Source organism: Mustela nivalis, assembly GCF_964662115.1.
Source record: "Mustela nivalis genome assembly, chromosome: 13".
In the NCBI taxonomy this organism is placed as follows: Eukaryota; Metazoa; Chordata; class Mammalia; order Carnivora; family Mustelidae; genus Mustela; species Mustela nivalis.
In genome coordinates, this window is record NC_139032.1 from 92,861,980 (window position 1) to 92,889,916 (window position 27,937).

Here is a 27,937-nt window from a genome sequence, read left to right on the forward strand (position 1 = left end):
GAGGGGTGGTTCCTCATTAATGATAGCAGGAAAACTGAGTATTTGTAAGCAAAAAAATAAATCTCTACTAAACTTCAAACCTTTTACAAAAATGAGCCTCCAAACAGATAACTAAGTCAAATGAGGAACTTCAGGGGGTTCCCGGGGTGGCTCCGTCGGTTAAGTGTCCGACTCTCTGATGTCAGGACCACAGGGTCGTGTGGATGTGGAGCCTAACGGGGATGTTCCCTCTCCCTTGTCTCTGCCCACCCGCCCCATGCACGCACCTTCTCTCAAATACACAAATAAATCTTTAAAAAAATAAACATAGAACTTCAGGCCTTTTGAAAAAACATGGGAGAAAAATCGAGGCCCCTGGGCTGGGTGCCGGGTTTTTAGAAACGCTCCTGGAAAGGGAAAAGGAGCTAAAAGGAGGTAGGAGGACACCATGGTCAGCTGGACGCGACCGCGGCGTGTGGTCAGCCCCGCGGAAGCCCCAGGGCAGCGCGGGGGCCGCGGCACCCCCAGCCCAGCCAAGAGCCCGTGTCCGCTCGGGGGGAGGCTTCTCAAACCTCAGCGTAAGAAAACGAAGAACCCAGTCAGAAACAGAAACGCCAGAGCGGACGCTCAGGCGGCGGAAAGGACGGGAGACATTCCGCTCCGGCCGCCACGGAGACGCCGCTGGAGCCGCGACGCGCCCTCACTGCCCTCCCGCCGCGACGGCAGGAACGGGCGCCCGGCTCTCGGCTGCGGCTCAGGTCCTGATCTCCGCGTCGGGAGTTCGAGGCCCACACCGGGGCCACGATGGGTGTGGCACCTCCTCCAACTAACCGCCGACAGCGACAGGTCCGAGGGCCGGCGGGGACAGGGAGGCGCAGGGGGGCGGCGCGGTGCTGGCGGGAGCGTGCGGGGGTGGTCCCCCACAAGGACGGCAGGCACGCGGCCACACGCACCCTGTGCCTGCACGTGCACACGGAACCCTTTGCCCAGAGAGTCACAGAGTCTCGTTCATAAAAGCCCCAAAGCGAAGAAAGCTGAATGCCCGTCCACAGGTGAGAGGTTCAAGAAACCAGGTGTGTCCGGACCGTCACCCCACAGTGGAGGGGTAGCACGCGACGGACACGGGTGTCATCTGAGCCGAGTGAACCTGTCTGCAGGATCACCACGCAGGACCCTGTTCTCAGGGCGCCCTCGGAACCAGACAGCCCAGGAGAACAGGGTTAGGGTTGCCAGAGGGGCAGCGGGGCGCTGCGCCTGGTCGCGGTGGCAGGAACCTCCCCAGCAGTCACCATGGCACAGAGCACCACTGACCCTGGGGACCTCTGCAGACGCACCAGTGACCCTTTTGACCTCGACAGTGTGCTGCAGTAGCTTAACCAGGGGGAAGGAACACGATCCTCTCTTTACTGTTTTTGTAACTTCCTGTGAATCTGTAATTACTACAAAATAAAGTTTTGGGTTTTTTTTAAAGATTTTATTTATTTATTTGACTGACAGAGATCACAAGTAGGCAGAGAGGCAGGCAGAGAGAGAAGGAAGCAGGCTCCCCACTGAGCAGAGAGCCCGATGCGGGACTCGATCCCAGGACCCTGAGATCACGACCTGAGCCGAAGGCAGCGGCTTAACCCACTGAGCCACCCAGGCGCCTCTAAAGTATTTTTTTTTTTTTAAACAGAATAAACTTTTATGAAAGTGACGCATCTCTGCTGCAGGCCTCAGAGACACGCCGTCGGCCCCGGACGGCATGAGGGACACCCGCAGGAGAGGAGCATGAGCCCAGCTTCGGGTGCGGCTGTTCCGAGGCAAAGATCAAGACGGACAGCCATGCCTTCTGTGTTGCAGAATTTCGTTTTCAGAATATGTTTTAAGGACCTACAGCAGTATCTTCCAATTTCATAAGTCATTTTTATTTGGTCTTTATTTAATGCTTTCTATTATCGAATGTCTACGTCAGTAGAAACTGTGAAAATATACACCTTTCTCACGCTGTTTCACGACGGGAACAGAACACTCACTGGGTTTACGATCACGCCACGTTTTCAAAAGACGAGCGCTGAAATCTCCAGTATACCTGCCTCACAGAAGACGGACGGACTGCCGTTACCGTCCCTCGCAGTTCTAGAAGGGCTCATCAAGGACTGAGAACGCAAAGCGCCTTGGGGCTCGTGCTGGCCCCATCAGTTGAGCGTCCGACTCTTGACTTCGGCGCAAGTCAAGATCTCAGGGTGGGGGGACCGAGCCTCGTGTCGGGCCCCCTGCTCAGCATGGAGTTGAGATTCTCTCTCTCTCCCTCTGCCCCCTTGCTCACTCACTCTCTCTCAAATAAATAAAACTTAAAAAAAAAAAAAGGAATACAGAACACTTCACGATTTGGGGAATTTCTAAGAGTTCTCAAAATTTCAATTCCTTGTTGAACTGCAAAGTTTAACAGCTGTCAGGAATTCGGAAATACTACCCAAGCTCCCTTAGCCCGACCAAGGGCATTTTCCACATGGTCAGCCAGCTCCTGCAGCCACCGCACTGTCCCCTCCGGGTAGGAGGCTCCCTGAGCCACAGGTGCAGGAGGGACAGCCCTCGGCCCACAAGACCATGCCCAGCATCAGGACTGTCAGGAGATGCCGGGCAGATGCTCTCCTGCTCCCGTGGCAGCCCTGTCCCCAGCACCCACAAGGGCCAGCTGTGAAGGACTCTGGCGCACCTGCAGAAGAACCAGAGGGACCACCAGGCGAGAGGGGGAAGGCTCCAGAGGACCCAGCTGGCCTCGGGCAGGACTCACCGATGGCGCTGAGGGCGTGCTTGAGCTCCAGGGCGAAGGCGGTGAGGGGCACGTCCTCTGACACAGGCATGACAGCCACCGTGGAGAGGTTGCTGGCGGGGTTCCCGGAGTCCCACTTGCTGCCGGCGGCGTGTAGCCCAAACTGGTGACCTGCGGAGCACAGGGTCGCGTGTTGGCCTAAGGGGCTGGGCTGGCACTGCACAGTATCTCTGTTTCTTGACGCCCCAGAGTACAAGGGCCTGGGAGAGAGGAAAAGGCCCCAGGGTTTGCTCCTGGCGTCCCAAATCCAAGTGTCTTGCGCCTGCCCCCCCGACCAGCCTGCCTTTCCTGCTGAAGCAGCGGCCACACTGTGAGCGCCCTGCCTTTCACGCACTCCGGGACTCAGGCCTCACAGATGAGGAAGGCACGGCGTGAGGAAAAGACCCTGTGACCCAGAGAAACCTCTGCCAGGTGAGGCCACCTACAGTGTTTCCACCATAGGCTCTAGAACCAGTAAGTGCGACCTATGAGGGACGGCAGCCTGAAGCTCGAAGCGACAAGCCAGTGCGGTAAGAGCCCCGTCCCTGGAACCACAGAGTCTCCGTCCTCTGGGTGGGACCCAGGAAGCTCCGTGAAGCCCTGGGACCCCCACGCACAGGGAAGGAACCACAGACCCGTTGACCCACAAGGTCACCCATCAGAGGGTCCCTGGAAGTTTATTTCCAACCATGGTCATTTCTGGGCCAGCAGCACCTGTTTTCACGGAGGTGGCTGGGGGGGTCAGCCTCACCCTGCTGCTGGCCACACCCCACACAGACCCTGGTCTCCTGCAGCCTGGACACACCGAGGGCTCTCTTCCCGGCTCCCTCCTGTCTTTTCTAGCGACCTGTGATGTCAGGACCCTCCATCTGAGGCAGAAGCAAAGGGGACTCTCCTGCCAGCTCCGCATGGCTCTCTCAGCCTTTGCCGGAGCACTGGGAGCTCTGGTTCTGGCCAAGAGGGAGGCGGGGCAGGCACATGCCCCCCGACTGCTGCCAGCGGTCCCAAGGCGGCTCGGAGGGCGGCCGGGCTGGGGCCTCCACTCCTGGGAAGCACTCCACCATGGCCACCAAGGCCGCCAAGGCCACAGTGACCCTGCCCCTCTCCCGCTATAGCCAGGCAGGCTCCCCCGCCCCCCACCCTGGGCCAGGGGCCGCCTCCAGGGCTCTTTCCCAGGGCGGCCAGGCTATAGACACCGTGGGCTGGAGCCCCCCAACTCTCCAGGCCCTGCAGCACAGGGAAATGCCAGGGAGAAGAGGCAGAAACAGTTCTCTCACCCCAGGAAGCAGTCCTGGGCTCACTTGCCTCCACGTGGCCCACGCATGAAACCAGCCAGGACCGCACAGCAGCTCTGAGGAGCACATGGCAGGGCAGATCGGGGTAACACTGCAAAGGCCTTGAGAACCGAACTAACATCCTAAGAGACAGTCTAACTAACTCCCTTACTAACAAACAGCCAGGACGTGCTCTGGGAGCGTGAGCACACCGACAGTCGGCTAGAACAGAAGAGGCAGGACCAGAGTCCCATGACATTCTGACATCAAGCCTGAAATAGAGGGTATAATCCAGAATTAGCAGCTATAACAAAAGCCAGGAAAACCTCGCCTACAACAACAGACAAATGTGACAACAGGTCACAGAATCTGGAATTACGGACAAAAAGGACAAAAAGGCAGTGGCGACACAGCAGCCATGACCAGTAGCACAGGTGCACGCTGCGGTGGAGACAGAAGACCGACTGCGAGAAGGCGTGCGATCTCAACACTGGGGGAAGGGAAAAGCCGGCGGTGCCCCGAGACCTCAGAACCAGTAAGAGAAGGTCTAGCGTTGTGTCCCTGGACTTCCGGAGGATAAAGGGGACAGAACTGAAGGAGTATCTTAGGAAATAAATTCTGGAAATGTCTCACGTCTGCGGAAAGACATGCATCTACGGATTCCAGAAGATGAGCGTGTCGTCCTACACACTAAGGACAGTGTTCAACGCAGCCCGAGAAAGGGACACGGACGTGGGAACAGCCACATCGGGGCTTCTCATCAGAAGCCGTGGAGGCTACAGGCAGCCGCTCCCCGGGGCCAGCCACGCATCGGCAAATTTGTCTTGGGGATAGAGGTGACGCGCAGACGGCTGCGAGAAGGAAGCTCGGACAGTCCGCGGCCAGCAGACCTGGCTGTGAAAGGCGCGTCCTTGGACCGCCAGGAAGGGCCGCCGGAATGAAGGGCAGCGGCCCTTTCTAGCCGAGTCTCCTCTCGTGCTTCCCCAGCCGTTCCCAGGCCGTGGGAGGGGTTCACGGAGCACAACCCTGGGGGTCGCGGTGAGGGAGGGGAGCTGCGACCCCACAGCGGCTACGGAGCGCGCCACGGGACGCACGCTGGAGCCGCCACAGACCGCGAACGGACACTCGGAAGGGCTGAGGGAACTCGAGAGAAGATGGACGGAGAAAGACGACGGGGCGGGGGAGACAGGGCACTCCGCAGGGGCAGCCGCGGATCCCAGCTCGGGAGTAATCGTGCTCAACACGGACCTGTGCACACCGACTGAACAAGCAGTCAGGCGGGGAGGCCTCGGGGCTCCGTGGGTGAAGCGTCTGCCTTCGGCTCAGGTCAGGATCCCAGGGTCCTGGGATCGAGCCCCGTGTCGGGCTCCCTGCTCGGCGGGAAACCGGCTTCTCCCTCTCCCTACCCTCCGCCAGCTTGTGCTGGCTGTCTCTCAAAGAAATACATAAAATCTTAAAAAAACACATACCAAGTTGTCACGCAGGATGATAAAAATAACACCTGACTATGTGCTTTCCACAAGAAACCCGCTTCGAGCAGACCATGCAGGTGGTCAGAGGTGACGTGAAGACACAGCACACGTTGAGCCGTGCCTTCATGTACACCGCGGACCTCAGAGTGTGACCTCGTTTGGAAATGGGTCTTTGCAGACACAGTCGATCGAGACGAGCTGTAGTGGACTCGCGGTCACCGTCACACTTTGTGGTCACACTGGGCACGCTGGCCAGCCCAGTCCTTCCACAAAGCACAGTCCTGTGTCCAGGTCGCTGCCAGGAGACACAAGGCTGCCCTCCCACAGTGCCCGAGCCGGCATGGGGCACAGACTACACAGGAGCTGACTAGGGAGCGGCAGGATGAGTCAGAGGCTGAGACAAAGTGGGACGGGAAGCAGAGGGGCGCAGGGCTGGGGGCAGCCAGGCGGGTGCGCTGATGAGGGGCTCCAGCAGAGGGGACCACAGGCCAAGGCAGGTGCAGGTAGTTCCCGCCACCGCGGACCAGGACCAGGTGCCAGCGAGCCTCGCACAGAGCACCCTCTCTGAGTTAGAACCAGAAGAGAACACATACGCTGACAGGCAAAGTCCCAGCCTGGAGAACCGTGTCACTGGTGCGGCATGGGGCAGACACGGCCGCCCACAAGTACCCCCGGTGCTCGGTTCCAGTCCGCGTCCAACAGGGACCAGGGTTCCCTCCCGCACTGCCCATGTCCGCCTCTGGCAGCCACGGGGCAGGTGTGGCCTCGGGGCCAGAGGGTGGGGCTCCCAAGGACACACCTGTCGCAGTTCCCTGCTGGAGGCTGCCCAGAATCTTCTCACCCAAGAGGTGAATCAGCCGAGTCACAACCTGGGGGGCAGAGAAGGAAAGAAGACCGCACGTTGAAACCGAGAAGAGAAGCACCTTGGATCCCCGTTTTCAAAACCGCCATGTCTGCAAACCCCTCGGGGCTGAGGGCAGTGGTGCGGTTGGCAGATTGGTCACTGGGCAGTGGGCCCCACTCTGTGGGATGAGGGTCTGCACCACAGAGAGCCCACTGGAGTCCAGCAGGTGTGAGGGGCACACGTCCTGTGACCTGGCGCCCAGGCCAGGGTCTCCTTTTACTTCCAGGGCAGGGAAGCACCAGGGGCGGCCCCGACCACCCTACAGGCGAGCCAGGAAGGGCTTCCAGGTGCTCCTGAGGGGGCCTGGCCTGGGCAGGACGCGGGCTGGTGTTCCATCCTATCTAGGAAGTAGTACACAGTCACATTAATACTGAATTTAGAGTCACAAAGTATTTAAGGTTGGAACGCCAAGATATCTGTAGTTTACTTCAATACTTTTGCATAAAAACAAAGCGAGTTAGATTTTCTGATTGGTCGGGCTCACAGGTGACAGAGGATGTACTGTCTGGGCAGCCTCCCTCGGCATCACTGCTTTGAAGAGAAGCTGCTGTCAGCTTCAGTAAAACCTAGATTGTGTCAGAGAGCACACTGGCGGCACAGATGGGGTGATTCGGAGGCTGCTTCTCCTGCACTTGGCCCCCAGACCCCAGCGTCAGGCTGGCTTCTGGACGGCCCACAGCCCAGAGCTCTGGGGCTGACTGCAGGGAGCAGGCTGAGGCCTTGGGCTCCAGTACCCAGCGGCACCTGCAGACTGACTCGGAGAGCCTCTCTGATCCCCAGGACGCTGGAGTGAAAGCACCCGTGGAGGAGGCAAGTGAGACTGTCCTCATTTTAGGATGTGAGACCAAAAGCAGTTTGCGGAGTGGCCAAAACAGAAGCTAAAAAGGAGTCTGGTTGCTTTTTTTTTTTATAACTAATCTAGCATCAGACTTTTCACTGGAGCTAATAAGAAAACCTCACATTATTAGGGAAAATTTTAGTGCACAACAGGTGAGGGAAGAGTCCGTGGCCACACCCCCGTCACCAGGCTGCAGTCACCTGCTTCACACACACCCCGGAAAGCTCCGTTTGCTCACATCTGAAACAATTTCAGGCCGATCCAAAACACAGCACTCAATCCGTCAGCATGTGAGTCTGCATCTCTAGGATCAGAGCCTTCAAAAACATACTCGGGATACAGTTCTCAAAATTACAGATTTATAATGATCCTAATTAAAGATAATTTAACAATTAAATGTATTTTTAAAAATTCTACATCAAGTGAAAAGGTTCAAAATAAGCCCATGAGCACACAAGAAGGCGCTCAACACTTCCAGTCGTCAGGAGAAGGCCAACCCCCCATGAGCACGTCCTGCCTCGAAAGCAGCTCATGTCAAGGGGGTCTGAGCGCACGACAGCTGCCCAGTGACTGGGGCCGCGCTGGGCTGGGACGTCACTCGGCACCAGCCCCTGGGGGATGATCGGCAGTTTCTGAAAAAGTTCAGCGTCTGTCTCCCCTCTGCCCCTGCCACGCCACCCTCAGGCAGCCCTGAGGAGACGGAAAGCGGCCACAGACCATGCAGAGCAGCCTTTCCGTGGCAGCCTCACGCTGGGAACAGCGTGCACGCCTGTCCGGACGACAGGTGAGCAAGGGTTTTACTCTGTGGTAAAGAGAGCACACCCACGGGGCGCCTGGGGGGCTCAGTGGGTTGAGCCTCTGCCTTCGGCTCGGGTCATGATCTCAGGGTCCTGGGATCGAGTCCCGCGTCGGGCTCTCTGCTCAGCAGGGAGCCTGCTTCCCTCTCTCTCTCTCTGCCTGCCTCTCCATCTACTTGTGATCTCTGTCTGTCAAATAAATATATAAAATCTTTAAAAAAAAAAAAAAAGAGAGACCACACCCACGAGACGCAGGCCTCAGAGACCACGGCAAGCAACAGAAGCCACCAGAGAACACTGTGATCTGTGCTACCTCACTGACGTGAATCCCCAGAACAGATAGAGCGGGCAGTGGTCAGGGGCGGGGGACACTGGCTGGCCACAGTACCCTGGCAGGGCCCGCTCTGCTCTAGGGCACAGAGCAAGCCTGGGGTTGGGGAAAGGTTAGTGCCTGCGCCTTTGTGAGAGGGCCCACGGGGCCGGCTGCTTGGAGAGGCCGTGGGCCCCGCAGCAGCCTGCGTGTGACAGACCAGTATCAGGACAGGCCCTGGGCCCCTGGGAGCCGCCCATGGAGAAGTCTACGCACCCCGGGGCCGTAGGCAGGAGAAGAGCATCCCTCTGTGGATTCACCAGGGAACGGCCCTGCAGGAGAGGCCGTGGCCGGGCTTAGCCTGGCTCCCAGGCACCCCACAGACTGGCCCCAGCCACCTTCACAACCGTCCTGCTGTTCTTGGGGGTCTCCCGGGGCTTAGATCCAAGCCCTCCCATTTGACCCCAGGTCACCCCTCACGCCACAGCCGGGCAGGAGCGCTGCCTCCCGAGGGAAGGAGCACAGGAGTGGCTCTCCCCAGTGGCTCTCGGGACAGTGAGTCTGGGGCCGGGCTGAGTGCTCCGAGGCCAAGAGCGCCGTCCCCACCCCGTGTCTGGCAGGTACAGAGTCCTGGGGAGCTGGAAGTGACGGGGTGTAAGGGACGGTGGCAGCCTGGTGGCTAACACTGGGGAACAGGGGAGGGCAGTCCTGGCGGAGGGGCTGCTCACACTGCTGAGGGGCTCAGGAGGGGCTGGCGTGGGAAGGGAGGCCCCTGTGCTGGGCCCCCAGACGGGCCTAGCTCCACCGAAGGGACCAGGGGCTCCAGGCCAGAAACGCACAGGACACATCAGAAGGACTCCAAGGGGCCCCCAGGGCCCATATCTGGGGCACAAACATCCAGATGGAAGAGGACAGGAAAGGACTTCAAACCGTCCAGCCGGCACCGGAACTACGGCGGTCCTCCAAGGGGGTCCCTCTCCCCAGGCCAGCTCTGCGTGCCCAGGAGCCTGGGCAGCCCACGGGCGAGACTCCTGGAGTGCAAGGGGCCCCCGGGGATATGTCCCCAGGGAAGGCACTCTAAATGGCTCACAAAATGACATCCCACCCCTGGTTTCCCACTGGGCTGCAGGGCCTCCATCCAAGCCCTGCTTGCGAAGTGTGGTTTCCCGACTAGCTGTGCCCTTAGGAGCCCTGCCACTCTGGCCGGGAGGCCCCGTGGGCACACAGGGGTCTCAGCTCTATTGCCGTCTCGTAAACTCTCCTGATCCGTTCCCTTGGAGGTTTCCGCTAACAAGACCCATGTTCTCTGCAAATGTTACGAGCACCCCTTTTCCAAGTGGACACCAGCCGTTTCATTTTTCAACCTTTTCTGCTAGGGGAGGAGAGGCCTGTCCACCCTGGACTCAGGAGTTCCAGAATAAATCATCTGTTCTAGTCCGAAGCTTTTTTCACTTCTACTCTGAGTGTTTACTACCTGTGGCTGAATTCTGCAGAAACCCTGATATAATCCTCAGGGTCTTCCTTTTACTTTTTCCCATAATTGATTACGTTTTAATAATTTTCTGACACTGGGCTAACATTCCTTGAATGCACCCTTATTAAATAGCATTTTTTATTGTTGATTTACTCAAACATAGAGTATTTGTAGCTACGCCACAAATGCTTTTCCGTATTTTTATCAAGTTTCAAATGAAAATCAACTTCATAAAATGAACTGGGGTATGTTCCTTGTGTTCTAGAGCAGACAGGTGCGCCGGACAGGCCCACGTGGTGCCGAGGGGAAAGGACGGGCCGTCTCGCCGTGGCCGATCTTCTCCAACCCCTGAGCTCAGAGGCTCTCCCCTGTCCCCAGTCGCACACCTACCACTTCGGAGCAGGGAGGCCAGCACTGGAAAGCCAGCCACACTAACTGCCCCGGGAGCAGCACAGACTCCCCTCATTGTGCGGCTGGCCGCTGGCCGCTGGCCGCTGGCCGCTGGCCCAGGCTCCATCTCCCATCTCTGAATCCCGAGTTCACCTTCCGTGAGGCAGCACAGAGAAAGGCCCGTGCTGCGGAAATCGCACATTCCCCGGGCTCGCTCCGGTGCTTGCTGGGACTCCTCGCTGGTTCTAAACACGACTCGGGACATCGCTCGACTTGTGGGATGGGCCAGGCCGGCCTCACTCGCTGGATCCCCGCGTCCCCCTCCTGCCTCCTGGCAGTGCCCAAGTCACCCGTCCCAAGGCCCTTACCCCCACACGCTGGTCCACATGACATTTCCTTTAAAATGTGCCTGTGCCAGGTCACTCCAATCCGTACCTCCCCTGGTGCTGAGCAGGACGCAGCCCTGTGCCTGAAAATCCTGGTCCCTGAAGGCGGCTGGCAACAGGAGTGCTCACCTGTGGGTACCTGCGCTTGATGGAGGTCAGGGCTCCCGCTGGAAGCTTGGCCAGCTCCGAGTCCCGAACAGCATGTACCGTGGTCGCCCGGGCCTGGTGGGTGAGCGTCTCCACCTGCAGCAGAGAGGCTGGGGAGGCACGGCCATACTGCCGACGCGTGCCAGCCCTGCAGGCCCAGCTGGCCGCACTCTGAACCCAACCAGAAGGCAGAGCACACGGCGACCCTTCTGGAATGCGGTGTATGGGGGGAACAGGAGGAAAAGGGGCGAGTGCGGTTGGAGAAGCATCAGTGAGAGCTGGCAAGGGAGAGTGCTGCCGGCAGCGCCAGGACCCGGGTCCGGCGCCCAGAAGAGACCGGCCAGGGCCTCATCCTACACGCAAGTCTCAGAAGAACCACCTCGAGGCATGTTTCCCTGGACGGGGTGAAGCGGCCGTCCCAGCCCTGGCGCTGCAGCCTGGGTCAGAGCATGCACATCAGGCCCCCAAGAAAGGTGCCCCAGGTTGGGGGTAAGAGTCCGCCACAGGTCACTTCCAGGGCTCCCCCCAACCCGGGCAGTGGGCCAGCAGGCACCACAGAGCAGGGCATGGCGGGAGGGAGCCCAGCCGTACCACACCGATGAGGTCTCCGCGGCCGTACTCGCCCGCCAGGCGCTTTTTGCCGTCGTCCTTGCGGATCACGGAGCGCAGCCGGCCGCTGAGGACGATGTAGGTGCAGTCTGACTTGTCCCCCTGCCTGCGGGGACAGAGGCTGTTGGACTGGAGGGGCAAGGCCAGGAAGCCCTCCAGCACTGGTGGGGGAAGAATGCAATCTTCTCACTGTATTCTTTTTGTTTGGGAAAACACAGTTGTTTTACATTAAAATATATATATGCTGGGCGCCCCTGGGTGGCTCAGTTAAATGTCTGCCTCGGCGCAGGTCGTGAACTCTGGGTCCGGGACCGAGTCCCATGTCGGCTCTCTGCGCGGCAGGGAGTCTGCTACTCCCTCTGCCCCCCGCCCCGCCGCTAATGAGCCCGCTAATGAGCAGGCTCTCTCTCAAATAAGATCTTTGAAAAAAAATAAAGGGCTTTAAAATAAATAAATAAAAACGCATAGGCTAATACATAAATGGCTTATTGGTTTTTAAATAAACAACGAAATACTTAAAATCTCCTTAGTTTGAATTTTCAGTTATCACAAAAGTCAACAGCTGTAACCCTATCTGTGCCCCCGGCTGCGGCAGCTGAGACACAGAGCTGCGAGCACCCGGACGGCATCGCAGGGACACCGAGCGCACGGGCACCTGCCGCAGCGCCATTTAGCGTCACCTCTGCTGGGCCACCTCGAGGGCAGCGGGGACTTGCAGGGAATGACGCAGGGAGATGCCCGTGAGACAGCGTGCGTGTCCGAGTGTGTGCACGCCCGGGGCGGGGAGCACAGGGGCACAGCGGAGTCCATCAGCGGCACCGCCTCCCCCGGGGGCACGTGCGGAGGGCCAGCCCCCCCCCCCACCGCGGGCCGCACCTGTACACCGCGCGCCCGGCTTCCACCTCCATCCAGTCCAGCGCAAAGTCCATCTGCCGCACGAAGGATGACACCCGCTTCACCACAGTGTGCGCGACGCCCAGGACCACGGTGGGCTGCTTCCGCATGATTCTGCCGGTGAGCCCAGAGTCACGCCCGCCCCACCACGGCCGGCAGCCACTCCTGCCAGGGCCACCCCTGCCCTCCAGGCCACAGCACTTCAGAGGTAGCAGGACTCCGTTCACCAAACTTGCAACATAATGCCACGTCGCAAGTGACAGACACGGGCCCAGGGCTAGACAGAGCGCAGTGCCCACTCAGCCGCCTGCTCCGTCGTGGCCCGTGGACAGCTGCCCTGGGACAGGCCGCGGAGCCCTGCCCACTGCCATCTGCTCCCCAGATGTGCTCTGAGCACAGGCCTCACGTGGGGGCCTGGCCCAGTAGTGGCATGTGAAGTCCCTGCCCCCCACAATGGGCCGTGAAAGGAGGTGAGAGGCACCAGACAGGGGGAGGCCGAGAGGTTGGAGGGCGGCCGCCACGCGGGGCCTTGAGTCGGGGAAGGCGCTGATTGGTTCCTGGGCACAATGGGGTCCCTGGCAGGCTCTGGCCAGCGGGAACACGACGGCTCCGGTTCCCTGTTGCCGTCCGTCAACAGGCTGCTGGGGGCGAGGGTGGAAGCAGGCAGCCCCAGAGTATGGAGGCTTCTGGAGAGCAGCAGCAGGGCTGTGGTCAGCTCAGGGGCCGCAGTGGGACTGGGGCTACTCCAGGACTCGGCCCGAGCAATGGGCAGGTAAGAGGCAGAAGTCCCAGAGCAGACAAAAGGTGGAACAGGAGCAAACGGAGGGTGGGGGTGGGGGGGGGGCTGCAGATCTGTCCTCAGGCTGCGGACAGCAGACTGAGGAATCCCTGAGGTACCCCAGACGGACGTCAGGACAGCCAACACACAAGCCTGCACTCAGGAGCGAAATCCGGGGGGAGGCCCAGGACTGGACGAGATCGCCCAGGACACCGGTCAGACCATGTCCACAGGGCAGGAGCTGCGATGGCAGGAGACTCGTGCTGTCGGCACGTGCACACCGCCACGCTCACAGGGACTCAGGCTGAGGACACCGCTGGGCCTGGGCAGGCCGGACAGGGCTGACGAGGCCCTGCCTGCACCCAGGCTCAAGGGTGCCACGGACCGTGTCTTCCTGAAGAGGAGCTGCAGTCCTCTGGGGCTAACCCCGTAGTGCCACAGGCCCTTCCTGCCACCTCCCCCCACAGGCCTTGCCCTTGTCCCCGGGACTCCTGTCTCCAGCGTGAGAAGGGCCAGAGGCAGGACCCCGAGAAGTGCCCGACGTGGGCCCTGCCACGGCCCCACCTGCCCAGGAGCCACCCAGGCTGGCCTGGACTCACTCATAGAAGTGAGCCTTGGAGATGGAGAGGAAGCTGCAGTCCCTGTTGGCCTTGATGGTGAAGGTGAGGGGCTCCCCCGTGAGCACGGCCAGCTGGCCCGCCATCTCCCCGGGGCGCACGACGAACAGGCAGGTGTCCTCTTCGCTGTCAATCTTCCGCTGGTACACGTGCAGCAGCCCCGACACCACAAATAGGATGTTCACGTCCTGACCAAACAAGGGGTGTGGGCTGGAGGCCACGGGGGCTGGCTGTGGGCTGCACTTCTCCTGTGCCTGTGCTGTCTCACGTCACTGTTCCTGGGCTGGGCTCTCCCAGAAGGAGTGTCAGCAGGGTCCATGGTTTCACCGTTTGATGATCAATCACTGGGGGTCAGTTCTCTGGTGGCAGAGAGCCTGGCCGCAGACGCACACCCCTCCCACACACCAGCTGGCCTGCGCAGCCACACGGCCCTGCTGCCCGGGAGACAGCCGTCCAGAGGCCTCCACATGTGCTGCCGTCTCTCCCCACGCGGCCCTGCTGAGTCTCCCTGACCCCACACACTACACGTCTGCCAGGCGTGCCCGTGAGACTGCTCCGAGGCCAACCTCACTGTGGCAAGTCCATTACCTGCCTATCTCCAGACCTGCTCACCCCTACTCTGGTCAGACCACTCCTCTCTGGTCTGAGCAGGAAAGGGCCAGTGCAGGGCTCTGGGAGGCCTGAGAGCAAGGCTTGGCCCTCAGGTCTGGGAGGCCAGGGGCAGATGGGCAGGCTCTACACCCCGTGCCCCCCAAACTGCCTCTGAGGGGTCCCCGGGCACTGGGTGCCATAGAAGGCAGTAGTGAGGACTGTGGTCTGTGAACAGGCGAGGGCTCTCCTGACCCTTGGCCCTGACTGACTGGGCACAAGAGAGTCAGCCAGCAGTGTGCTTCCTCTGGGGAGAGGAAGAGCCTCTCCTGGTCATGGTGCAGACCAGAGGGAAGAAGGGGTAGAGAGAGAAGCGGGGACACTGATGCCCTTGGACACCCGCAGAGCATCCCCTTGGGGGCCTCACACCACCCTGCTCCCAGGCTGGACCTCCAAGCCTTCCCCATCCAGGGCTTATAGGCGCCTGCTGCCAGGGCACGTCAGTCCCCACGTCCACCCCTGGGTCTGCACCGCTGGCTGCCGTCACCTCGACCCCTTGGGACAGGGGTGGAGGGCCCAGGCTCGGCCTGCTCATCCAACAAGAAAGACCCGTCGTCTCATCAAAGCTGCTCTAAAAGCAAACCAGACAAAACACTGTCCACCAGGAGTGCAGGGGCCAGAGACAGCACAACTCCTGCAGAGAGAGACGCCCTGACCATGCCAGCAGCGGGGGAGGCGAGGCAGGAGCTGTGGAGCTTAGTTTTGCTTGCCCAGCAGAGTGTGGCTTTCAGAACCAGAAATCAGGTTCATTTCACTAAAAAAAAAAAAAAATTTGTTTTTCACCTGTATTTGGATTTGAGAATTGGGAAAACAAAAGCGTCTCTCCTGCACCAGACTGTGAGATCGGTGGTGACTCTCATACAAACGTGCGGACACAGGCATCTGTGAGCGCGGACACGCACCCTCCCCCGCGAGGACGGGCAGGGTGACTGGCACCATGTTCGCAGACACCCCCACAGCCTGGGATAAGGAGCGCCCCAGGGCCAGGGGCCACGGGCCCTGCATCGCACGACCGACGCCGGGCAGCCCTGGGGACCACTCCCTCCGACTGCGGCCCTGGGCTTACCTGGTCTCCCTGCCTCGACACCACCGTGCCCCCCGGAACGTGGAGCAGCGACACCCGGTCATCCAAGAGTGAGGGGTCCTACAAACAACGCAGGGGTCAACACAGGGAGGCGGCCCTGGCCCCACGAGGAGCATGGACGGACCGTGCCGAGGAACACTGCCAGGCCGCACCCTGCACAGCCGCCCACGGCAAACGGGTGCCCTTGGCGTAGGACACCCCATCATGGGGCCCCAGGGCCTCACAGGCTGAACCTCCAGGAGCTCCGGCGGGCTCTGCAGGAGCGGAGAAAACGCCCTTGGGCCTCCAGCAGGGGAGGGAAAGGAACCACCCTGAATCCACCAGCAAGCACTCTCTGCTCCACGGGCCTGCCCTTGGGGTAAATGGTTTCAGCAGAGCCTAGGCTTCTGGGGTCCACAAGGCCTTCGCTAAACAGGGAAGGGGAGGTCAGGGTGAAGCAGTGCGGCCCGGACGCGCAGGCCTCACTGCAGACAGATGGACGGAGGGGTCACAGTGTGCCCCGCTCCCCGTGCCTGACCACCCTGGGACCCAAGTTCTGTTGGCTGCAGTGCCTTCTCTTTCTTTATCAATGATAAACTTAATATAACCAGTGTTGTTAAAAGCAACAATTCAAGACCATGAATCTGTTCAAAGGTGCAGAGGGTTGTCGCAAGGCCAGCCGGCAGTGATGAAATGCTGGGGTGTGGAGTCAGGGTGCGCGGACGGCCCAAGTGAGGAAGCCGCCTCCTTCTCTCACTGCCCCTCTTCAAGCCCAGAGCCCCTGGAAAGCATGAGCAGAGGCGGTGCGGGTGTGCGGTGGCCGGCCGGCCCATCCTGTGCTTCCCAGAAGCCTAGACAGCAGGCCCCCGAGGCTGCTGTACCCTCAGAGGCCAAGCAGGAGCCACATGTTGGGAGCCTGCTTCTCTCTCTGCCTCTGCCTGCCTCTCTGCCTACTTGTGATCTCTCTCTCTCTATCTGACAAATAAATAAATAAATAAATAAAATCTTAAAAAAAAAAAAAAAATCAATGGTCTGAACACACCAATTAAAAGACAAAGGTTGTCAGACTAGCCAGAACTAGAAGTTGTCTCCAAGAAACCCAACTTAAATGTAAAGACACACGCAGACCAAAGTAGATGAACAGAGAAAGACGGGTAGTGCTGGTCAGAGAAAGCAGAAGCAGTTCTATGCGCCTCGGGTGAAGCCGATTCCAGAGAAGGAAGGTTAGCAGGGAGGGCAGGCATCACACAGTGAGGAAGGGTCAGTTCTCAGACACACGACAACCCAATGTAATGTGTGCGCACCTGACAACAGAGCACGAGCCTGCGGGAGACAGACCGACAACGACAGGACAAACAGACGGATTGGCGACAACAGCTGGAGACTTCCGTCCACTCTGTCAGAAACACACAGACCTGGCAGCAGAAAGCCAGTGAGGACACAGCTGGCCTCAACAGAACCATCCAACACCCGGGCAGAAGTCCTATCTATGATCACTTCACACAAAGAGGCAGAACGCAGCCTTCTCACGTGAACACTCAGTGAACTTCTCACATGAACCCCCCATCCTTCCGCCATAAACCCCATCTCCGGAAATTCAAGAAAATGCTAATCACACAGCGTCTGTTCTCAAAGCACAGAGCGATGACCCTAGAAGTCTTAACAGAAAGATAAATGGGAGATCTGAAAATACTTGGAAATTCAACAACACCCAATGTGGTGCTTGAATTCATAATCCCAAGCTCAACCCACTGAGCCCCCCAGGCGCCCGAACAACACACTATTTTTTTTTTTTAAAGATTTTATTTATTTATTTGACAGAGAGAGATCACTAGTAGGCAGAGAGGCAGAGAGAGAGAGAGGGAAGCAGGCTCCCTGCTGAGCAGAGAGCCCGATGCGGGACTTGATCCCAGGACCCTGAGATCATGACCTGAGCTGAAGGCAGCGGCTTAACCCACTGAGCCACCCAGGCGCCCCAAACCTTCCTTTTTTTTTTTTTTTTTTTTAAAGATTTTTATTTATTTATTTATTTGACACAGACACACACACACACACACACACACACACACACACTGAGAGAGGGACCAGAAGCAGTGGGGTTGGTAGAGGGAGGTTTCCCGCCAAGCAGGGAGCCCGATGTGGGGCTTGATCCCAGAAACACTTTTTAAAAAAAGATGTTTATTTACTTATTTTGGGGGGGTTGTCGGCAGAAGGAGAGAAGCAGACTCCCTGCTGAGCGCAGAGCCCTCATCAGTAAAACTGACAAGCCCGTAGCCAGACTAAGATAAATGGAAAAAAAAGTAAATTATTCATCCCAGAAATGAAAGACGGGTCATCACTACAGAAGCCAAACTACGTAAAAGGATAACAAAAGAACACTATGAGCAACTCTGTGTTCAACAACGTGGTGACTGAGACGAAATGTGCCCATTCCTTGAAAGACACAATCCACCGACATTCACACAAGACACCACCTGAATAAGCCTCTATCTATTAGGAAATCCAATCAGCAATCAATAACCTTCTAAAACAGAAAGCACCAAGCCCATACGGGCTGGTTCCCTGGTAGATTCTACCAAAGATATAAGGAAGAAATTCTAACAGTTCTTTATAGGGGTACGTGGGGGGCTTGGTCAGGGACACCTCCGCCTTCCACTCAGGTCACGACCCTGGAATCGAGCTCCACGTTGGGATCCCTGCTCTGCCAGGAGCCTGCTTCTCCCTCCGCCCCCTGCTCCTGCTCCCTCTTTCTCCCTTTCTTTCTTTTTTTTTGGTCAGAGAGAACGAGCACAGGCAGACAGAGAGGCAGGCAGAGGCAGAGGGAGAAGCAGGCTCCCCGCTGAGCAAGGAGCCCGATGTGGGACTCGATCCCAGGACGCTGGGATCATGACCTGAGCCGAAGGCAGCCGCTTAACCACTGAGCCACCCAGGTGTCCCTCTTTCTCCCTTTCTAATAAATAAATAAAATCTTAAAAAAAAAAATTCTCTACAATCTCTTTCAGAAAATGGAATTCTTCTTAGCTCATTCGATGAGGCCGGAATTTCTCTAACACAAAAACCAGAGGAAAACATTACTAGAGAACAACAGACCAGCACCTCCAGGAACACAGGTGTGAAAATTCCCAAAACAGTGTCAGCCGGTCAAACCCAACAACATATACAAAGAATTAACACACAACAACCAAGTGGGGTCTGTCCAAGGTAGGCAAGGCTGGTCCAACATTTGAAAATCAATTGATGTAATTCATTCCATCAACAGACCAACACAGATAAATCGCATGGTCCCATCAACAGATGCAGACAAGCATGCGACAAAACCCAACCCCCAATCACCACAAAAACCCTCAGTAAACCACAAAAACCTACAGTTCACATCACCTCATCTTAATGATGAGAAACTGGATATTTTCCAGCTAAGATCAGGTACAAGGCAAGGATGTCACCTCACCATTCCTTTCCAACATTGTGCTGGAAGTCCTTGACAATGCAATAGGCAAGAAAAGGAAATACAGGGGCGCCTGGGTGGCTCAGTTGTTAAGCCTCTGCCTTCGGCTCGGGTCATGATCTCAGGGTCCTGGGATCGAGTCCCACATCGGGATCTTTGCTCAGCAGAGCCTGCTTCCTCCTCTCTCTCTCTGCCTGCCTCTCTGCCTACTTGTGATCTCTGTCAAATAAATAAATAACATTAAAAAAAACAGACTATTTCTTAAAAAATCTCTATGTATATCTACTTATATAATCACAATCCCTCCTTCCTGCACAAAAGTTAGCTCTGTCTCATTAAATCTCAGAAAGGTAAAGCAAGACAATGTTTAAACAACAATACAGAAAACATCTTTATGAAGTTGAAGTAAGAAACAATTTCTTAAGCAAGGCACAAAAAGCACGAAGCATAAAGGAAAAGCCTGGTAAGTTCACAGTTATAATTAAGAACTTCTGTCCAGGCACCATTCAGAAAGCAAAAAAAGCAAATAATAGAGCAGATCATTTGCAAAACAGACTCTTCTTTAGAAAATGTAAAGAAATGCTTACAGTCAAAGAGGGACACAGAGAATGGGCAGAAGTCCCAAACCGCCGCCTCCCAAGAAACAGGCAAAGGAGACGCGTGGAAGGTGCCCAGCCCTACTAGGATCAAGAAAACGTCATTCAAACCAAAAGCTGGGGCGCCTGGGTGGCTCAGTCGTTAAGTATCTGCCTTCAGCTCAGGTGGTGATCCCAGGATCTTGGGATCGAGCCCCGCATCGGGCTCCCTGCTCTGCAGGAACCCTGCTTCTCCTTCTCCCTCTCCCCCTGCTCGTGTTCCTTCCCACTGTGTCTCTTTCTGTCAAATAAATAAACACGATCTTAAAAAAAAAAAAAAAAAAAGCTGCACTCAACATTGTGCCCGTTTTACCTGAAACGGAAAAGGCTGAACACCTGGACACTGTCATGCGTGCAAGGCCACGGGAGCCCCTCATCTGGGCGGGGGGACGCACAACTTCCAGGACACAGACATGTCATGTCCACTCATGTCCCTCCACAGCGTGGACAAGGGACGGACACTGAGTCCTATGCTGGCAGAGCCCCCAGGACCAGCAAGCATGGGGGCAGTCACAGACGGGCCACTAAGCAAGGAACAGCAGGCCCAGGGGCCACACGGGATGAGTCACCACGCACAGAGAGTCCCCACGCGGGCTCTGGGCAGTGAATCCTGGAGAGGAGGGGCCGAGGCCACAGAGGGCACCCAGCTGGTTTTGGGGAGCGGCTAACAGTTTGGTCCCTGGCATGGTGGTTCCATGGGCACCCACATCCTTCTGTACAAGGGTATTCGCGACTCCTTAAGATGTGAGGGGAGAAAAGGATAAAGAGAAAATGGGCACGTGACGAGGACCCAGTCAGGAGATGGTCACTCCTGGCGTGACTTACAGGGCATCCTGGGGGTGCCCGAAGTGTGCAGAGCGCACAGGATGCTCGGCCTGCTCCTGCCCCTGCAAGCACGCGGGGGAGGGCCAGGGGTGCTGAGAAGACGGTGCCAGGGAGAGGGTGTGCAAAGCCAGCAGCAGCAGGTCACCATCCTGAGCAGTCCCAGAGGGAGCCCCGCCTCAGGCAGGGCCTGTGGGGGCCCCGACCCGGGACACAAGGCCCAAAAGCAGTGGGTTCTTATAAGAAGAGTTTGCGGGAGTCGGCACCGGCCCCTCCAGAGACTGTGCGCGTCTCCCGGCTCACCGCAGCCGGAGAAGGCGGGAGGGCGGCCACTTACGTCCAGCTTCATCAGGGTGAGCAGGTCCTTCTTGGCGGCTCTGAAGATGGCATCTGTCTTCCTGCGGCAGACAGTCTCGTCGGAGTTGGTCTCTGAGTAGTGGAAGACTGCAGAGGGAGCGTCTGCAACAGTCACGTTCCTCTTGGACTGGAAAGAGCACAGGCAGCGTGGTCAGAGGGACGTGGCAGGGAAAGGTTCCCGCAGGGAGCACTACGCCAAGGCAGAGCACAGCCTGATAGAGGAGAGAGGGTCCCCACCTACCTTGCTGGCCATGGCGCTCCCAGGGCATTCCTCCGCCTGGAGGAGGACCCTGGCCCGGTCACATGCCGTCCTCAGGTCGGAGGTAGCCCCGGCTGTGTTCCCTGCAAACAGAGGGAGGACTCAGGACGGGGTGCTGACCCGCCGGGCATGTGGGTCCACGCCCACTGGCAGAGGGCGGGCTGAGCTCTCCCCCGCGGGCGGAGCGGCACCGACCCTGGGAGGTGAGACTCGGGTCCCAGGACCGCAGCCACCGTGCTGGCTCACATGCTCTCCTGTGACCCACAACCAAGTTTTGTTTTTTTTAATTAAAAAAATTTTTAAAGATTTTAAGTAATCTCTAGACCTAACGTAGGGCTCTAACTCACAAACCTGAGATCAAGAGACCCACACTCCACTGGCTGAGCCAGCTGGGCACCCCCACAAGCAACTCTTAATCCCGAGACACTGTGCATTCCCAGTATTTGCTGTAGTATCATTATAGTACGTGGCAACGTATTCACCTTACGGATCTTATTAACATATGATTGTTTTGGGGCAGCTGGGCGGCTCAGTGGGTTAGGCCTCTGCCTTCGGCTCAGGTCATGATCTCAGGGTCCTGGGATCGAGCCCCGCATCGGGCTCTCTGCTCAGCGGGGAGCCTGCTTCCCTCTCTCTCTGCCTGCTTGTGATCTCTGTCTGTCAAATAAGTGAATAAAATATTTTTTAAAAAATTAAAAAAATAAACCCAGCTGGGGCGCCTGGGTGGCAGAGTCGGTTAAATGTCCAATTCTTGATTTCGGCTCCAGCTGCAATCTCAGGGTCAGGAGATCAAGCCCCGCGTCAGGCTCTGTGCTCAGCACAGAGTCAGCCTGAAATTCCCCCCTCCCTTGTGCCTCCCTATGCCCCCCCACTTGTGCTCTCTCGTAAATAAGTAAATCTTCAAAAAAAAAATATTGTTAAAAATAAAACTGTACCATGGTCCCTGTGACGAACCCATGCGCACAGTAAGGGTCACACAGCTCTACATGGTGCTGCCCCTGGTCAGTCTGCGCACACTGCGTGCGGTGCAGCCAGCACGTCAGACGCCGAGTCCCGCCGCCCTCTGCAGACTCCGGTCTCACACAGGGCACCTCCTGCAGGTCCCGTGGGAAGGCGACTGTGCCTGCATGTTTGGGAACTGCGTGATCCCGAGCCAGACTTTAGGACGGGGGCTGCTTTCACTCTCAGTTATCTGTCCCTGAAGTTTTTTTATTTGAAAAATTTGCTAAACACATTTTTAAAACGCGGCAGGTCAGCTGAGCAGCCGTGCGGAAAAAGTGTATCATGTCCTGTGTGCACTTTAGACCAAAGAGCCAATCCCAGGGAGATAAATATGAATGGTAAAATGTTAAATCTTGGGGCGCCTGGGGGGCTCCGTGGATTAAGCCTCTGCCTTCGGCTCGGGTCGTGATCCCAGGGTCCTGGGATCGAGCCCCGCATCGGGCTCTCTGCTCAGCAAGGAACCTGCTTCCCTTCCTCTCTCTCTGCCTGCCTCTCTGCCTGCTTGTGATCTCTCTCTCTGTCAAATAAATAAATAAAATTTTTAAAAAAATGTTAAATCTTACAGGCAGATTTCCTGATGCATTAATTACAAAAGATGCATTAATTACAGAAGAAAAAAATTGGATAAAGTGGACTCCATTAATTTTACAAACTTCTATTCATGAGAACACACTCTTACGCATGTGGAAAGTGAGAGCAGAAAGTATCTTCCACACATCCCCAAACGGACTCGCACAGAGGCCTAAAGAACCGTCAACCCGTTCGGAGTGGTGACCGCCCCAGAGGAGGCACACGAAAGACCGCGCAGCCAATCCCAACGGAAGTGACAAGTCCTAGGGCTCAGGACTCGTCAGGAGGACAGGCAGCGGCCACCGTGGGGCCCCCTGGGCCTGAGGAGCTGGGGTGAGGACAGAAGAAGCCAGCGGGCGGGCGGGGGCCTCCCCAGCGGCACTGGCACAGGCCAAGAGCGCCTGAGTGGGACGGAGGCCCGGATTGCCCAGACCCAAGTGCTGACCGCCACATGTGCTGGGGCCCCTCCAGGGCGACACAGCCTTAGGAGGGCGGGGAAGCACACACCCGAACGGTGCCCAGAAGACCGCATGCGACGTCTCCTGAGCCGAGGGCAAGCGCTCTTTGACCAGCCCTTCCCACGGGAGCGGGGACATGTGCTCAACAGACACGAACGCGGTGTGTTCATGTCCACCAGACACCGCAACCCTCCGCTGAGAACAGGTGCGCATTGCTGCGCAGGACTCAGATGCACACGAGACACCAGCTGCACAGGAGCCGCGAAACCTGGCCCAGCTCGCGCTGCTGGGACTCCGGAGAGCAGGGAGCTCGGCCGGACAGGCGGTGAGCCTGACATCTCGGCCGCTGGGGGCCGGCGCTGCGGCTTTCTGCATCTGGGCGTTGACCTCACCAGCGAGCTGTGTGTGAGCCACTGCGACGTCCCGTTGACGATCTCCGCCTCCTGTGCTCGTGTTACGCAGGCGGAAACAGTCCATGAGAACTGAAAACAACCTGGTGCCTGGGCAGAAGCAGGCGAACATCCCAGGAGAACACAAGAGGCCTCAAGAGTAGATCCAAGAGCAGGCGAGTCGCAGAGACAGAAAGCAGACCCGTGGCTGCCTGGGGCCAGGGCAGAGCTGATGGGACGTCTCTGCTGGCTGACAAAAGGTTCTGGGATTATATAGTGCGGATCGAGGCAATTTTGCGAATATACTAATGAATGATACACTTTAAAAAAGTGAACTCGGGGCGCCTGGGTGGCTCAGTGGGTTAAGCCTCTGCCTTCGGCTCAGGTCATGATCTCAGGGTCCTGGGATCGAGCCCCGCATTGGGCTCTCTGCTCAGCGGGGAGCCTGCTTCCCTCTCTCTCTCTGCCTGTCTCTCCGTCTACTTGGGATTTCTCTCAGTCAAGTAAATAAATAAATAAAAATCTTAAAAAAAAAAAAAAAGGTGAACTCGATGGTATTTGAAATATATCTCCAAAAACCTATTACTAGGGGTGCCCAGGTGGCTCAGTTGTTAAGCGTCTGCCTGGCTCAGATCATGATCCCAGGGTCCTGGGATCGAGCCCTGCCTCAGGCTCCCAGCTGAGCGGGGAAGCCTGCTTCTTCCTCTTCCACTCCCCCGCCTGTGTCTCCTCTCACTGTATCTCTGTCAAATAAAAAAAAAAAAATCTTCAAAAAAACCCCCCAAACAAACGTATATTCAAAAACTTGACACCAAAGAAAGATGGCACCAAAAAAGGCCACAGGAAACAAAAGATTGTTTCATGAGTGGTGCCGTGTACGTTATCACCACACAACGTAAGGAAAGTCTGAATCTCTGACTTCGAACAAGCAGAAAGGGCAGAGGAAAGAGCCGTCTGTGCGGAAGGCGAACACGCAGCTCGCCGCGGACCGCGCCCCAGCGAGAGAGGCAAGAGCAGGGACGAAGACGCCGGACGCCGAGCACAGCGTGTGCCGTGGCCGGTTCACAGTACAGCGGCACCGTGGCTCCTGTTCCAGGAGCCAGAAACCGGCGTCTCAACAATTATAAGTGACAGAAGGGCCCTATTCAGAGCACATGAAGAACTGACACAGACCAACGAAACAGAGTAAGGAAAGCCTGCAGAAAACAGGCAGAGAAAACGAGCAGACAGGTTTGTTTGTTTGAGTAGTCTCCACACCCAACGTGGGGCTCGAGCTCAGCCCTGAGATCAAGCATCACACACTCTACCAACCCAGCCAGCAGCGCACCCCTGAACAGACAGCTCTTGAAGAGGGAACCCAAACGGGTCTCAAACACACCAGATGATGAAACTGCCAACGACTCCGAGAACACACGAAAACAAGACAGACTCTCCAACGTAAGAGCAGAAGTAGAAGGTGAGAAGGAGCGAGCTAGTTTGTGCAGACGGGGTTGGGGAGCGTGAGAATCCCTGGCAGCACCGTGGATCGCCCCAGGAGAGCGTCCAGGCTGCAGCACACGGAGCCCATGACCAGGTCCCCGTGGGCAAGGGGCCCAGAGAGGGGCAGAGAGCCTCCGAGATAGCGCAGCAGAGGCAGAGCGGGGAGGAGCCCACACAGACAGCCCCTGGAGAGCTTGGCTTCATTTTTTAAAGATTTTATTTACTTATTTGACAAAAAAAGACGGAGAGAGAGGTGGAGGGAACGCACAAGCAGGGGAAATGGAAGAGGGAGAAGCAGGCTCCCTGTGGAGCAGAGAGCCCGATGCAGAGCCAGACCCCAGGACTCCGGGATCATGACACGAGCTGAAGACAGATGCTTCACCGACAGAGCCCACCAGGCGCCCTGAGAACTTGGCTTTAATGAAAGCAGGTCCTGGTGGCAGCTGAAGGGCCAGAGGGCCTAGGAGACCCATTTCAGTGGAGGATGCCACACAGCAGTGTGCTGGTGGGCACAGCCCAGCACAGGGGAGAAAGGATGGTCCTGGGGGAGGTGCTCCCGCAGTGGCCTGGCGCAACCTCAGGGATGCAGACCCCTGGGACACAGACGCGAGGCAAGGGTAAAAGCAGACAGTGTAGAGAGGAGCCCACAGGGTACTCGGGGCAGCGAGACACGTGCCACCGCACCTAACTGAGCCAGAGTGTGGGCACAGGGTCCTCTGGGCCTCAGAGCTTGCCCACCCATAAATGCTCCAAGCTCAGGGTGTCCAGTGCCTTACCTGGTGGGACAAAAGGCATCTGGTCTCCCGCCCGGGCCTTGCCGAGCTCATCCAGGCTCTCTTCGTGGACGGAAGGCAGCGGGAACGACCGGCTCCTCTTCAGTGGCGGCCCCGAGCCCGCTGCACGGCTGCCCCCTCGATCCGCTGGGAGGGGATGGGTAGGAAGGAAGGCCTCTGTTCTCACGGGGGCACACAAAGCTCACGTCTCAAGGCCCCGAGGCCTCAGCGTCAGCACCCACCTGCCTGAGGCATGGTGGGCCGGAGCCGGCCTTGGATGCAGGCCCTGCTCTGCCTCTCCTAGGTCTTCCTGAACTGACCTGCCCCTCTCGGCCAGCCTCCTCCACCAGGCCGAGGACTTGTGGGTCCTCTTCCCAGTGGCCATCCTAGCTGAGAGGACTGTCTCGGCAAACTTGGCCTGAGCCTGGCACACATCGGTGCTCCACTGGCTCCTCAGGTGAACGAGCCTGAAAACCACCTTCTGGGACGGCTCTGAGCTGCGCAGCGCAGCTTTGGTCCGTGAGTCTGTAAACACTCAGGTGAGCTCTGCCACACTCGTTAGCGTGGCTGTGGGTTACAGTCTGGCTGTGGGTTACACCCTGAAGGTGACTCATAGCCAAGAAGCCTCAATGGACAGTCTCTTTCCCCAGATCTGGGACCTTCTCAAAAGCTCGGAGCAACGGGAGGCTTGGAATCTGCTCCTCACAGCGTTTCCGTGGGGCCAAGTCCTCCCACAGAGACAGGGGGGACGGGAGGGGTGGCTGGAGGCCAGTCAGGGACTGTACCTGGGTCGCAGGTCTCGTGGGGCCGCAGGGGCCTCTCCAGACGCTCCTCAGGGCCGCAGCACGACTGCCTCTTGGCCTTCCCGGCAGCCACACTGGCCACAGACACCAGGGGGATGGCCTGGCTCTCCTGGGATGTGGGAGAGCAGCCGGTGCTCCAGGGTCGCACCTGGGCTAGTGCTCTCAGCAGCCACACTTGGGAGAACAAGAGGGGTGGCGACCAGCATAGAGACCAGCCGTGTGCGTGAAGCAACAGGAGCCCAGCGGGCTTTCTCCTGGCCACTCTATCAAATTTAAATAGTGGTCAGCATTGTCAGAAACCTTAACGCTCATTAAAAAGAAAGGTAATGCAACAAAAAAAGGATCTGCCTTAAAATATCAGTGAAGGAAGACGATAAACCCTAAAACCCATCAGAACCAGGAGAACCCCATGTGCAGGGCCGACCCCAGGACTGAGTGATCAGCATCCAGGTCCCCTCGAAGCAGGGTCCACGAGGGTTTCATCTAGATCGACTGCTCCCAGCAGCTCTGCGGGGAGCAAGGTGGCCCCTCCGCCCCAAGTGCCAGCAGGGACAGGAGGGGCTGCCTCCATGGGCAGGCGGGCAGCGTGTGCCCGGTGGACAACAGGAAAGGGCCAGGAGACCTTAGGACTCGAGGTGACTGAAGGAGCCACACTCGGGCCAAACTACAGGCTCTCCCAGAACGGGCATTGGAGGGGCCCCATCCGCCAAATCTCTCAGGTGGGACCAGTTCTCAGCGCACGGCCCCGCGAGAATCGAGCTGCCGACTCACCCACCAGCCCCGGCTTCAAGGCAGAGGAGTAAACACAGCCCCACCAAGCCCCTCCCCAGGCCCAGGGTCCTGGCACCACGGCGACGCCGTGAGGCCACACTCACTGGGTTGAAGAGCTCTGTGGTCAGGCCCAGGTAGTTGTGCAGAGCCAGAAAGGTGACCCTCTGTAGCCGCACCATGATGATCTGTGAGGGACAGCCAGCTGTGCTGGGCCCAGGCCTCCCGCAGGCCCCAGCCCCAGCGCAACCTGAAGCCCCCCGGGCCTGACAGTGCCCCGTTCGCACGCAGAACGGCAGCCGTCGGCGCGCAGGGACACTGCACTGCCTGTGCAGGTTGTCAATAAATCTAAGATTACTTCAAAACGACATTCAGTAACAAAAAAACAACTCTTTGGGGGGCAAGTGGGAGCTCTGAAGACCTCTCTGAGGTCATGAGTATTAACTTTGACTATAAAACATATGTTACAAATCCTTCAAAAACCACGGCAGTCCTTCCTGCACCGGCAGCGGACGTACCCTCCCGGGTGTGCGGCCCTGGGACCTGATGCTGCAGCCGCGGGAGGCGCTTGGCACCCGGCGCCGGGGCCAGAGGGGCTCCTGCACGGGACCCACCTGCACCACCCTCACCAGAGTCTCGGGGTACTTCTCAAACACGCCTTGAAAAGCCACTGCTGGGAGCCGGAGGACGGTGGAAGGGACAGCAGCGCGGGCGGACACGGTTTTGTACGGAGCGGTATGGCCCTGCAAGGACACCAAGGTCAGGCCGCCCCAGCACCCCCGTCCCCAGAAGGGACAAGACCC

General features: G+C 57.8%; 1 protein-coding gene across 7 annotated transcripts in view; it reads right to left on the minus strand.

The window, feature by feature from the left end:
• The window catches only part of PNPLA7 (patatin like domain 7, lysophospholipase), a 57,630-nt gene that overhangs the window by 17,390 nt on the left and 12,303 nt on the right, over positions 1-27,937 (minus strand). For 4 of the 7 annotated variants that reach the window (XM_082696377.1, XM_082696380.1, XM_082696382.1 and 1 more), the window contains exons 10-22: positions 27,749-27,877; positions 27,242-27,322; positions 26,349-26,475; positions 25,567-25,710; positions 20,875-20,975; positions 20,614-20,760; positions 15,378-15,455; positions 13,646-13,851; positions 12,251-12,382; positions 11,357-11,480; positions 10,748-10,861; positions 6,319-6,388; positions 2,756-2,905 (exon numbers count right to left, since the gene is read on the minus strand). In XM_082696377.1, the coding sequence (XP_082552503.1) occupies positions 2,756-2,905; positions 6,319-6,388; positions 10,748-10,861; positions 11,357-11,480; positions 12,251-12,382; positions 13,646-13,851; positions 15,378-15,455; positions 20,614-20,760; positions 20,875-20,975; positions 25,567-25,710; positions 26,349-26,475; positions 27,242-27,322; positions 27,749-27,877 (1,603 nt within the window). The remainder of the gene's footprint in view (positions 1-2,755; positions 2,906-6,318; positions 6,389-10,747; positions 10,862-11,356; positions 11,481-12,250; positions 12,383-13,645; positions 13,852-15,377; positions 15,456-20,613; positions 20,761-20,874; positions 20,976-25,566; positions 25,711-26,348; positions 26,476-27,241; positions 27,323-27,748; positions 27,878-27,937) is intronic. The other 3 variants (XM_082696378.1, XM_082696381.1, XM_082696379.1) reach the window with 2 other exon arrangements.